The 14,300-nt window shown below is 40.9% G+C and overlaps 1 protein-coding gene across 1 annotated transcript; it reads right to left on the bottom strand.

The window, feature by feature from the left end:
- Nucleotides 1-386: 386 nt before the first annotated feature.
- On the bottom strand, nucleotides 387-10,627 carry ndufa10 (NADH:ubiquinone oxidoreductase subunit A10). Its single transcript, XM_056435483.1, has 10 exons — nucleotides 10,498-10,627; nucleotides 5,693-5,861; nucleotides 3,557-3,772; nucleotides 3,391-3,477; nucleotides 3,177-3,298; nucleotides 2,562-2,629; nucleotides 2,399-2,453; nucleotides 2,198-2,283; nucleotides 1,596-1,704; nucleotides 387-544 (listed from the first exon to the last, which is right to left on the bottom strand). The coding sequence occupies exons 1-10, from the start codon at nucleotides 10,570-10,572 to the stop codon at nucleotides 476-478; spliced, it is 1,056 nt and encodes a 351-aa protein (XP_056291458.1). The 5' UTR covers nucleotides 10,573-10,627; the 3' UTR covers nucleotides 387-475.
- Between the last annotated feature and the right edge of the window lie 3,673 nt (nucleotides 10,628-14,300).

Below are 14,300 nucleotides of genomic sequence, written 5' to 3'. Positions count from 1 at the left end.
TTAGATCGGAGAGGCAGTGAGATGTGGAAGAGGGGAAGCAAGTTATTAAAGCCCACACACACACACACACACACACACACACACACACACACACACACACACACACACACACACACACACACACACACACACACACACACACACACACACACACACACACACACACACACACACACACACACACACACACACACACACCATCCTTGCATCTGTGTTGCAATCAATTCTCGATTAGAAGAGCGAACACAGAGTTGCGGGCCGTGCTCTGCTCGGTCTGCAGGATATTTACAGCAATAAGGTGAGGTCGGGTGGTGTGCAGACACCTCGTAAGACACTCGACCGTCTCCGTTACCTCGGCATCCAGAAATCAGACGAGAACAAAAAAGTATTTTTGTGTAGATTCAAAATTTTATTCATTTCTTTCAATACATACGTTTTATATATTTGAGGACGAAGCAGCAGCAGCAGCAGCAGCTCACTTCAGCCAGATCAGTTTATCTCCAACATCGGCGTTATAACCAGCCGAGTACTTCTTGCCGGGGAGCTGCAGGCGACACAACAACAACAAGAACAACAAATTAGAAAGAAAAAAAACTAAAAAGACTTTTTCTTGATGCCGGAGCATCAGCATTATGAAGGACTTAAAATGTCTTAAGTATAAATAAATAAATGAATGAATAAATATAGGAATAAATAAATGCTTAAGTATAGGTATGAATAAATAAATGCTTAAATGTATAAATAAATGAATAAATACAGGAATAAATAAATGCTTAAATAAATATATAAATACAGAAATTAATCAATATAAGTTATACCTAAACAGGACATTATTAAATTAATCTATTTCTACATTTCTGTATTTCTTCATTTGTCTCTGTGTTCACACATATTTCATCAATTATTTATGCGTGACATTTATGTGTCCTTATACGCATTCCTGTATTTATACATTTATTTAAGCATTTATTTATTTATTCTTGTATTTATTCATGCATTTATTTATTTACATTTAAGACATTTTAAGTCTTCCATACAGGATGTGTTTCTGAACTTATTCCAATCGAAGCGTCTAATCAACACTGAATATAAGTATATAAAGATATTTCATGCATGAGCTTCTCTTGTTATAGATTAATCCCTCGTGTTGTTGTTGTTGTTATCTTCATGAACTCGGCGGCTCAGGTTGTCGGCGCCGCGCGTCTCGTTCCCTCAGATCTAAATGTCAGGCCGCGGCCTCCTGCGCCGCGACGCAGCAACGTTTAACGAAAAAAGAAAAAGTCTGCAGTCAATAAACACAAAAGGTCAGCCGAATGTTTCCCTGCAAGACAGATGAGACCCGAAAAAACCCCGTGGAATATTTTCCATATCTGGCATTTGAAGAGTCATTCGATATCTCAGCGGGGGGGGGGGGGGGCACACGGGGCAGAAAGAGCAGCGGCGGGAGAAATATACTCAAGAAGTCATCGTGAAGAACGGCGACGAGGAGGAGGGACACGCCTTCAGCTGAGTGGAGAACCGTGTGTGAGTGAGAGTGTGTGTGTGTGTGTGTGTGTGTGTGTGTGAGAGTTGAAGACCCAACGCGGTCCTCGTACCGATCTGAAGGCGTGGTACTTCTCGTCAAAGTCGTGCGCCCCGATGGTGATCTCTGGGAGGAACTTCGGTATGTGGGTCAACATCGCCACCCGCTGCTTGTCTTCCACGCTGGAGAGAGAACGAGGGAGAGAGAGAGAGAACGAGGGAGAGAGAGAGAGAGAGAACGAGGGAGAGAGAGAGAGTTAGAGGGAGACAGAGAGAGATAGTTAGAGGGAGAGAGTTAGAGGGAGAGAGAGGGAGACAGAGAGAGAGGGAGAGAGAATGAGGGAGAGAGAGAGAGAGAGTTCGAGGGAGACAGAGAGAGAGAGTTAGAGAGGGAGAGTTCGAGGGAGAGAGAGAGGGAGAGAGAGAGAGGGAGACAGAGAGAGAGTTAGAGGGAGAGAGAGAGAGAGTTAGAGGGAGAGCGAGAGAGACAGAGAGAGAGTTAGAGGGAGAGGGAGAGAGAGAGAGAGAGAGTGAGTTAGAGGGAGAGAGATAGAACGTCAATAAGTTGCATATGAAATGTAATCAGGATGTGAATCAGCATTAAAGTCGTAGTGGTTGGTTTAGGTCCTGTGTGTGTGTGTGTGTGTGTGTGTGTGTGTGTGTGTGTGTGACTCACAGCATCCTCATCTGGTGGTAGGTGATGTCGTCCTGCTCCGCCCACGGCCCGCCCTCAAACTTTGGGTATTTGATGTCGTCGACCAGCTGAGGACGAGAAGAAACGTTGAGAGAGAGAACACGAAGAAAAAGATGAAGAGAATAAAAAGATGAAGAGAAGAAAAAGATGAAGAGAAGAAAAAGATGAAGAGAAGCCTCTCACCATCTCGACGTTCAGGGCTTTGGTCATATCGTAGGCCAGCACGTCCGTCTTCTCGCTGGAGGAACACACACACACACACACACACGTTGGTTTGGGGAGCGACACGATTGGTCCAATGAAACATTTCCCCGTCAGAGTCCCGTGACACGGTGTGACTCGTCACCTCATCAGGGGCAGGAAGGAGTCCTTGTAGCTCTGCTCGATGCTCTTCAGGTACGACAGCGGAACGTTCTGCAGGACAGAGAGGCTATCGTCATGGCAACGGGTTATCACACCAAATAACTCGAAGGGATTATAATGACTATGTAACGATAAGTAAGAGCATGTTAAACTACCATGTTAAACTACCATGTTAAACTACCATGTTAAACGTGTTAAACTAGCATGTTAAAGCATGTTAAACTAGTTTGTTTAACTAGCATGTTGAACTAGTATGTTAAACGTGTTAAACTACCATGTTAAACGTGTTAAACTAGCATGTTAAATTAGCATGTTAAACGTGTTAAACTAGCATGTTAAACTAGTTTGTTAAACTACCATGTTAAACTAGCGTGTTAAACTAGCATGTTAAACTACCATGTTAAACTAGCATGTTAAACAAGTATGTTAAACTAGCATGTTAAACTAGCATGTTAAACTAGTATGTTAAACTAGCATGTTAAACTAGCATGTTAAACTAGCATGTTAAACTAGCATGTTAAACTAGTATGTTAAACTAGCATGTTAAACTAGCATGTTAAACTAGCATGTTGACGGCATGCGGTGGTGGTAACCCTACCTTGCCGCTCTGCTGCAGCTTCTTCTGAACCTCCTGGGCCGGCAGGTCCAGGTAGATGACCATGTGAGGCTCCAGGAACTCACAGAGGCTGATGCCCTTGATCTCGTTGTAGTGATCCACACCTGCAAGGAGGGGGGGGAGATCGGGGGGGGGGGGGCGGATGTTTCATCACTGACTAACTTCAACGTTTATTTACGGGGGGGGGGATACTCACACTCGCGCCTGATGTAGCCCTCGTTGAACATGGCGTCCAGGAAGACGAAGTCGCTGAAGGGAGAGCGCTCCAGCACCACGCCTTGGCCTGAGAACACACACAGGAGAGGTCAAGACATGCAAATGACCCCGTGAGGCTCCTCCCCCTCCCGTCGAGTCGGGGCTACCTGTGGTGAGCAGGTGCTCGATGGCGTCGGCGTACTGCAGCAGCCGCATGGTGTACATCCACAGCTGCAGCCGGTAGCTGTTCCCGTCGGCGGCCCTGGGCTCGGCGTAGAAGCGCTCCAGGCTGCACATCCCGTTGAAGTCCTCGGGCAGCGGCTCCTTCTCGCCCGTCATGCGGTCCATGTAGCAGGTGTCCGCCTCCGGCATGTGGAGCATACCTGTGGGGGCGGGAACAGGAAGTCCACGTGAGCCCGAAAAGGACTTCATCCTACCGGCGCACGACTCCGGACCCGAGGGAACCGCCGGAAATGACTCATTTAAAAATAACTTGAATGGATTATTATTATGATGTAACGATAAGTAAAAGCATGTTAAACTAGCATGTTCAACTTGCACGTTTAACTAGCACATTGAACTAGCATGTTAAACTAGCATGTTGAACTAGCATGTTGAACTAGTATGTTGAACTAGTATGTTGAACTAGCATGTTGAACTAGTATGTTAAACTAGCATGTTGAACTAGCATGTTGAACTAGCACGTTGAACTAGCACGTTAAACTAGCACGTTAAACTAGCACGTTGAACTAGCACGTTAAACTAGCATGTTGAACTAGCATGTTGAACTAGCACGTTGAACTAGCACGTTGAACTAGCACATTGAACTAGCACGTTGAACTAGCATGTGAAACTAGCATGTTAAACTAGCATGTTTAACTAGCATGTTGAACTAGCATGTTGAACTAGCATGTTAAAGCATTTTAAACTAGCATGTTGAACTAGCATGTTAAACTAGCATGTTGAATTAGCATGTTGAACTAGCATGTTGAATTAGCATGTTGAACTAGCATGTTGAATTAGCATGTTGAACTAGCATGTTAAACTAGCACGTTGAATTAGCACGTTGAACTAGCATGTTCAACTAGCATGTTAAACTAGCGTGTTACACTTGCGTGTTACACTAGCGTGTTAAACTAGCATGTTACACTAGCGTGTTACACTAGTGTGTTAAACTAGCACGTTGAACTAGCATGTTGAATTAGCATGTTGAACTAGCATGTTGAATTAGCATGTTGAACTAGCATGTTAAACTAGCACGTTGAATTAGCACGTTGAATTAGCATGTTGAACTAGCATGTTAAACTAGCATGTTGAACTAGCGTGTTACACTAGCGTGTTACACTTGCGTGTTACACTAGCGTGTTAAACTAGCATGTTACACTAGCGTGTTACACTAGTGTGTTAAACTAGCGTGTTAAAGCGGTTCGGTCTTTTCTCGGCGTACGCGGTGGTGACGGTTCCTACATAAGTCCAGCAACACGTGTCAATTAAATAATAATAAACTCTTCTTCACGGCGTTAACGAGGCCAGAACCAGCTAGATTATTCCTGTGGAGACGAGTTTATTGCAACAAAAGTACTTTGAGGATTTTTAAAAATAACTACAGAGTTACGTGACAAAAGAAATGATTTTAAAAAATCAACACGGGGAGCGAACGTCGGTCTCCTGGATAACAGAATGAATCCCCGGTGGTTATTGATTATCCCGTCCACAGCTGGAACGGGATAATCAATAAGAGATAAAAATCACTGTGAATGTATTTGAGAGGTTTTGAAACTTTTTGTGTTGCTGCTCAAGAAAGTTTATTTCTTTACATCCAAGAACAATAAAACCATGTTGATTATTTTCTAAATGAATTGTCTTTTTCCCCAGCTACAGAATTCTAAAAATAACTGATTAGAGTATTGATAAGGAACCGAACCGATATGTGAATATATATATATATATAAATAAATATGCATAAATAATTATATACATGTATAAATATACATATAAAAATAAATATATCCATAAATATATATACATACATAAGTATATATAAAGATACATATATAATATATATACAGATACATATATAGTATATATATAAAGATATATAGAATAAATATATATATAAAAAAAGATAAATATATTTATATATAAATGTAAAAATATATGTATCTATAAATAAATATGTGTATGGATATAAATAAATATATATATAAATAAATAAAATATAAGTATACATAAAGAAATATATATATATATATATATGCTGCATGCGAGCACCCTTGGGTGCCCTCCAGAGGGGGGGTAGTTACCCAGGCTGTCGGCCAGCTGCTGGGCCATCGCTCCTTTCCCCGAGCACAGGTTGCCGTCCAGCGTGATGATCCGGCTGTTCTGGTTGAACCGCGGCGTCGTCCTCTCGCCGAGAACGTAGGACAACCAGCCGTACCGCAGGCTCCTCGCCGAGCTCGTGTGCACACCTGCCTGGAGGACGACAGGGAGCGCACCTTGAACGCGGCATGGGAGGAGGGGGGAGGGGGGTTATTCCGACAAACTTCTCCACCACTTTATGAAAATGTCAACTCAAATTAGTTTTCGGGAGCGTCTGCACGACGAGAACAGCGCGGGTATTAAAAAGTAATTCGCCAACGAGGCCGAGGGCGTCGACATAATGTGAGAGCGCACAAACGACCGCGGGGGCCGCCGCCGTTCCCCCGGTGTTTGTTTTGTACATTACCTAAAACAAATGAGCAATTAATGGAAATTACAAAGTGAATAAACGAGACTCGGTCGGACGAGACGGCGATGGAATATATATATATATATATATATCTACGTATAACAATCGAGTTCCCTGTAAATGTGACTTAATTAGAACACAAGCTGGTTTCTATCCTCTGAACTCTGCATCCGACCTTCATGAAGGTCTCGAGTTATTATAGTTTTTATTATTGTAAACTGTGTTAGAGGTGTTGATTCAACTTTACGGTCATTCTGGAGGCTGTAGAAATTATATTGAGCTGTAATGTAAAAAGCCTCAGGGCCGCCGCCTCGCCGCTCTGCTTTACGGTCTCGTTCACGCGCCGCCGCCTCGCCAAATACGGCAACGGCGGCGTCGTAAAAGATATCATATCTGCAGAGGGCGACGGCGGCGTTATGGATCCAGACGAGAGAAACGGGAAGAGGACGAAACGAGGAGCGGAAAGGAACCCGCGGTGACTTCAGGGGAGACGGGAAAAATCCCATTCGCCCCCGTTTACATTCATGGATTCGGAGATTTAGACTCCGACTTCACCCTCGAGACGTTTAACACGCAGAGCGCTGCCTGCAGGAATTTAAAAAAGGAAAAAAGGTCAAGACATCGTAAACAACAACAACAACCAGCCAGTTCTCTCTCCTTCCAACAGGGGAAACAACACACACAAAAAGCACCTGAATGCACCTCACGTTGTATCGTCATCGTGTTAGTGTTTATAATAGTATTTTTATATTATTAGCGTTACTTGTCATTACAATTTGCACTATTTATATTACACTAGACCTGCCCACTATGTTCATATTCTATATATAGAACATAAACACTGTTAATACTTTATATCACCATTTATTCCTCATTCCTATGTTGTATAATGTGCATTAATATGCTGTAAATATGTTAAATGACTCAGTACTTCCACTCAACAACAACATTATTGGCAGCTAGCAGCTCGACCGTGTGAACTTGACTCACAAAAAGCACCTGAATGCACCTCACCTTGTATTACAAAAAGCACCTGAATGCACCTCACCATCAATTACAAAAAGCACCTGAATGCACCTCACCTTGTATTACAAAAAGCACATGAGGGCACCGTCACCTTGTATTACAAAAAGCACCTGAATGCACCTCATCATCAATTACAAAAAGCACCTGAATGCACCTCATCATCAATTACAAAAAGCACCTGAATGCACCTCACCTTGCATTAAAAACAGCACCTGAATGCACCTCACCTTGTATTACAAAAAGCACCTGAATGCACCTCACCATCAATTACAAAAAGCACCTGAATGCACCTCACCTTGTATTACAAAAAGCACCTGAATGCACCGTCACCTTGTATTACAAAAAGCACCTGAATGCACCTCACCTTGTATCACAAAAAGCACCTGAATGCACCTCACCATCAATTACAAAAAGCACCTGAATGCACCTCACCTTGTATTACAAAAAGCACATGAGGGCACCGTCACCTTGTATTACAAAAAGCACCTGAATGCACCTCACCTTGTATCACAAAAAGCACCTGAATGCACCTCACCATCAATTACAAAAAGCACCTGAATGCACCTCATCATCAATTACAAAAAGCACCTGAATGCACCTCACCTTGTATCACAAAAAGCACCTGAATGCACCTCACCATCAATTACAAAAAGCACCTGAATGCACCTCACCTTGTATCACAAAAAGCACCTGAATGCACCTCACCTTGTATTACAAAAAGCACATGAGGGCAGTCACCTTGTATTACAAAAAGCACCTGAATGCACCTCACCTTGTATTACAAAAAGCACCTGAATGCACCTCAACTTGTATTACAAAAAGCACCTGAATGCACCTCATCATCAATTACAAAAAGCACCTGAATGCACCTCACCTTGTATTACAAAAAGCACCTGAATGCACCTCACCATCAATTACAAAAAGCACCTGAATGCACCTCACCTTGTATTACAAAAAGCACCTGAATGCACCTCACCATCAATTACAAAAAACACCTGAATGCACCTCACCTTGTATTACAAAAAGCACCTGAATGCACCTCACCTTGTATTACAAAAAACACCTGAATGCACCTCATCATCAATTACAAAAAGCACCTGAATGCACCTCACCTTGTATTACAAAAAGCACCTGAATGCACCTCACCATCAATTACAAAAAGCACCTGAATGCACCTCACCTTGCATTACAAACAGCATCTGAATGCACCTCACCATCAATTACAAAAAGCACCTGAATGCACCTCACCTTGTATTACAAAAAGCACCTGAATGCACCTCACCATCAATTACAAAAAGCACCTGAATGCACCTCACCTTGTATTACAAAAAGCACATGAGGGCACCGTCACCTTGTATTACAAAAAGCACCTGAATGCACCTCATCATCAATTACAAAAAGCACCTGAATGCACCTCACCTTGTATTACAAAAAGCACCTGAATGCACCTCACCATCAATTACAAAAAGCACCTGAATGCACCTCACCTTGTATTACAAAAAGCACATGAGGGCACCGTCACCTTGTATTACAAAAAGCACCTGAATGCACCTCATCATCAATTACATAAAGCACCTGAATGCACCTCACCTTGTATTACAAAAAGCACCTGAATGCACCTCACCTTGTATTACAAAAAGCACCTGAATGCACCTCACCATCAATTACAAAAAGCACCTGAATGCACCTCACCTTGTATTACAAAAAGCACACGAGGGCACCGTCACCTTGTATTACAAAAAGCACCTGAATGCACCTCATCATCAATTACAAAAAGCACCTGAATGCCTCACCTTGTATCACAAAAAGCACCTGAATGCACCTCACCATCAATTACAAAAAGCACCTGAATGCACCTCACCTTGTATCACAAAAAGCACCTGAATGCACCTCACCTTGTATCACAAAAAGCACCTGAATGCACCTCACCTTGTATTACAAAAAGCACCTGAATGCACCTCACCTTGTATTACAAAAAGCACCTGAATGCACCTCATCATCAATTACAAAAAGCACCTGAATGCACCTCACCTTGTATTAAAAAAAGCACCTGAATGCACCTCACCTTGTATTTCAAAAAGCACCTGAATGCACCTCACCTTGTATTACAAAAAGCACCTGAATGCACCTCATCATCAATTACAAAAAGCACCTGAATGCACCTCACCTTGTATTACAAAAAGCACCTGAATGCACCTCACCTTGTATTACAAAAAGCACCTGAATGCACCTCACCATCAATTACAAAAAGCACCTGAATGCACCTCACCTTGTATTACAAAAAGCACCTGAATGCACCTCACCATCAATTACAAAAAGCACCTGAATCCACCTCACCTTGTATTACAAAAAGCACCTGAATGCACCTCACCATCAATTACAAAAAGCACCTGAATGCACCTCACCTTGTATTACAAAAAGCACCTGAATGCACCTCACCATCAATTACAAAAAGCACCTGAATGCACCTCACCTTGTATTACAAAAAGCACCTGAATGCACCTCACCATCAATTACAAAAAGCACCTGAATGCACCTCACCTTGCATTACAAACAGCATCTGAATGCACCTCACCTTGTATTACAAAAAGCACCTGAATGCACCTCACCATCAATTACAAAAAGCACCTGAATGCACCTCACCTTGTATTACAAAAAGCACCTGAATGCACCTCACCTTTTATTACAAAAAGCACCTGAATGCACCGTACCATCAATTACAAAAAGCACCTGAATGCACCTCACCTTGCATTACAAAAGCACCTGAATGCACCATCATCTTGCATTACAAAAAGCACCTGAATGCACCGTCACCTTATATTACAAAAAGCACCTGAATGCACCTCACCTTGTATTACAAAAAGCACCTGAATGCACCTCTTGTATTATGTATGTATCGTCCTGGTGTAGTTTATAATAATACTAATAATAATTCAGACTTGTATGGCGCTTTTCTAAATACACAGACGTGTTATAAGCTTTATGTACATTATTTAACGTATATGTGTCCTGTGTTGATGTTATTTTACTTCTAATATAAATTACATTGAACTTTTAAGTGTTTATATTAGTATATTTAGAATATTAGCATTACAATTTGCACTATTTATATTACACTCCACCTACCCACAATTAAATATTGTATATAAATAATCACCGGTAGATAAATATCATTGTTTATTCCACATTCTTATCGTGTATAAAGGTCATTACTCGGCTGGAAAGACGTGTGAAAGTCTCTTTGCCATGACAACCACATGATTGACAGCTCGCTAGCAGCTCGCCCTTGTGAGCTCGAGACTCGTCTTTTCGGGACTAACCGCGGGAACATTGACACATTTTCCCGGTCCTTACTTTGCGCGCGCCGCTCAGCGCGCTGAAGGCCGCCGCCGTCGGGCCGAGCAGCCGGGTCACGCGCAGCGCCGCCATGGTTCACCTGTCCTCCAAAAGAGTCGCGCGACCTGAACCGAGCGATCTACAGCGAGCCGGCGACCGAATAGCGCGTCAGAGAGGGAGGGGTCCTGCGCTCAGTGCGGGCTCACGCGTGACGCGATTGAGTGTGTCTAGTTATTGCCTGTTTTATATTTTTTATATTTTTTATTTTATGAACCAAATATACATAATATAATTATAAAATACAGCGTATATTAATAGATACAAACTAATACAAATATGGTAAATAGTTTTTCGATCAGGTTTAAATCTTAAACGAGTTAATTGATCAATGTCATAAAATAGTGGCAGTGACGCGTTTGTGTGTCTAGTAATTGCCTGTTTTTTAATTTATTTTTTATGTTTTATGAAGCAAATATATATATTATATTGTTTAAACCTGATCGAAAAACTACGCATCATATTTTTTAATCTGTTAATATACATTCATACGCTACATATTGTAATTATATAATCATTTAAAACATCGTTAATTGATCGATGTCATAAAATAGTGGTAGTGCGTTTAGTTTTTGACTGTTTAAAAAAATATATATTTTATGAACCAAATCTATAGAATATAATTACAAATACAAAGTGGATGGATATATATTAATAGATAAAATATGTTTTCAATAAAGTTTAAACAATATAATAATGTAAAACATTATCAATTGATCAATTGTGTTTTCTATGTCATAACATTTTATTTTAATTTTTTAATTTTATGAACCAAATATATATTATATAATTACAATATATAGCGGATTGATGTATATTAATATATACAATATATATGATAAATAGTTTTTTAATAAAGTTTAAACAATATAATCATTCAAAACATCGTTAATGGATCAATTGTGTTGTCAATGTCATAAAATAATGGCAGTTGTCCTTGAGTATCACTCCAGTAGCCGTTAGTACTACACCCACGTTGGGTGTATCTCTGTGTTTTGACCAGCAGGTGGCAGTATTCATTTATTTAAAAACAGGCCTGTTTCAGTCAATGTCAAATCTGTCTGGCAATGTGAACATCTGCAACAACAAAAAGTAAAATAAAAAAAAAAACATAACTATAAAAAAATAATAACACATATTAACAATTTATTTTTAAATTATAATGATTTAAAAATTTTAAAATAAAAAATATTAACAATTTATTTTTAAATAAAAAAAATAGATATATAATAATAATAAATAAAAAAAATATTAATACAAAAATAATAAGAAATATTAACAACTTCTTTTTAAATAATAAAAATATATTACAAAATTATTACAAAATAACTACAAAATTATTTAGAGGACAATATTGTAAAAGTTAGTGCAGTTTAGTGCAGTTAGTGCAGTTTAAATGTAGTTGAAAGTCACAATACACCTGGGTTGATTGGCGGGTCATTCAGACCACCTGTTGGGGGGGCTAGTGTGTTAATTAACTGATTAGAAATGGAAAATGAGCTTTTAGGTTTGCTGCTCCTGTCCCTTGGAGTTTGCTGCAGACTGATCTGGTCTCCGGGAACTGGGTCTCTCTTGAGGTGTTTTTAAAAATAGATGTAAAGAGCTGGAGGAAGGTTCATCTGGTTGCAGATGGTTTCTTTGACGGAAGTATGTGCTCCTGTGTGAACTGGGTTATTATGACGTGGGTCTTAGTTTTGGTTTTACTCATGCTGTGATCTAAAAAAACAAAACGTTTAAAAAAATATATTGTCTGCCACTGTTTTATGTTGTATGTCTGAAGCTTTGTAATGTGCTGCTGCTGCTGTCTGGGCCAGGACTCTGGTAAAGGAGATTTGTAATCCCAATGAGGCTTTTCCTGGTTAAATTAACTTAAAATAAATAATGAATTAAAAATAAATAATGAATTAATAATAAAATAAATACATTTTTAACTAAATAAATAATTTGAAACCTGGCTGCCTTAAATGTTGATAGGCAAGCTAAGAAGAAGGTTTAATTCAATACACTTAGAATACATAGTTGAGGTGAAAAAGGTTCCACAAGCTTTATATTTAATGTTTCGTGACATCAAAACATTTTAAGTTGTTCACTCGTCTATTTGTAGAACAACGAGCTCAACGAGCAGCTCGCTGAGAGACCGCCACAGGAGAACCTGCAGGGACTTCACGATGCGTTCAGGCTGTCCTCTGGGAAAATGAGTACTGGGGCGAAAGGAGAAGTATAAAGTCGTGATGTGTGCAACATGAAATAAATATTATAAATGAATATGTTTACACAAACTCTGACACGCTTATAAATACAACGTGAATAACTCCTTAAAGACAAAAACGTGTTTAAATAAATAAAAAAAGTTTTTATTTCCTTTTCATTTGAATCGTTTTGTTTTTATGACGCGAAAAATAAATAAATAAGCAAAATAAATATATAACATTTAGAATTGTTTAAGGTTTGAAAGAAGAAGAAGTAGAACAGTTGGTAGAAGAAGAGGAAGGAGAAGGAGAAGAAAGAAGTAGGAGAAGTAGTAGTAGGACAGGAGAAGAAGAAGAAGAAAGAAGGAGGAGAAGAAAGAAGTAGGAGAAGTAGTAGTAGGACAGGAGTAGGAGAAGAAGGAAGAAGGAGGAGAAGAAAGAAGTAGGAGGAGAAGAAAGAAGTAGGAGAAGTAGTAGGACAGGAGAAGAAGAAGAAGAAAGAAGGAGGAGAAGAAAGAAGTAGGAGAAGTAGTAGTAGGACAAGAGGAGGAGAAGGAAGAAGGAGGAGAAGAAAGAAGTAGGAGAAGTAGTAGTAGGACAGGAGGAGGAGAAGGAAGAAGGAGGAGAAGAAAGAAGTAGGAGAAGTAGTCGTAGGACAGGAGGAGGAGAAGAAGGAAGGAGGGGAAGGAGCAGAAGAAGTAGTTAAAGAAGGAGGATGAGAAGTAGAAAGAAGGAAAAGAAGTAGAAGGAGTTTCTCCTCCATGAACATGTGTTCCTGATCTTCTTCTTCTTCTTCATGAAGTCTAAACGAGGCTCTCCGTCCTCGCCGGGCGGCGATGACTCAGCAGGTGAAGAGCGGTCGGAGAGGCCTCTGATTGGCTGGAGCGGCTCCCTCGTCTCCTCGTCTCCTCGTCTCCTCGTCTCCTCTCCTGTAATCATCGGCCGATTGTTTGGTTTGGCTCGTCCTCGCCGCCGTGACAATCGGCGCTTCACGTAACACCTCCGGTCTGTCAGCGACTCGCCGCCGTCGCCGTGGAAACCACCGACGTAAACACGGCTGCTTTCACGACTCGGTCGGGGTCGGGATCCGGAGCTCGTGAAGAAAAGAGAAGAGAAGGAAAGAAACCGCTCTGGCACGTCTGGAGTAAACTGATGTGATCGACGCCCACATCCTCCCCTCTGCGTCTACCCCCCGCTTCCTAAAAATCTTCCTCTTCCTCTTCCTCACTAGATTTAGCCAAACACAACTCGCTCGCATGCCGCGTCACGTTCTAGTTGCCGTTCTTTTTGAATTCGTAGCATTTTTTAGACGAACGAATCGTCTGAGAAGTGGCGGCGTAAACGCCTCAGTGGCGGCCCCCGGTGGCCGCAGCATGAATTACACCTCAACGTTTGTTTGGCGTTTCCAGGTTTGAGTTGAATTTAAAACCTTCATTTTGAGGAGGGGTAACTCGTCAATGTAATGTTGTTTATGTAAACGTGGCCTTTAGTGGACAGGGAACATTCTAGAGGAAAGGAAGTGAAACATTTTATAGGTCGACGAGGTCACCGTGAACTCTGATCCTTTTTTTTATT

The sequence above is a fragment of the Pseudoliparis swirei genome, chromosome 2 (genome assembly GCF_029220125.1).
Source record: "Pseudoliparis swirei isolate HS2019 ecotype Mariana Trench chromosome 2, NWPU_hadal_v1, whole genome shotgun sequence".
NCBI classification, from domain to species: domain Eukaryota; kingdom Metazoa; phylum Chordata; class Actinopteri; order Perciformes; family Liparidae; genus Pseudoliparis; species Pseudoliparis swirei.
Note: the sequence above shows the minus strand (reverse complement) of the source record. Positions and strands in the feature narration are given on the sequence as shown.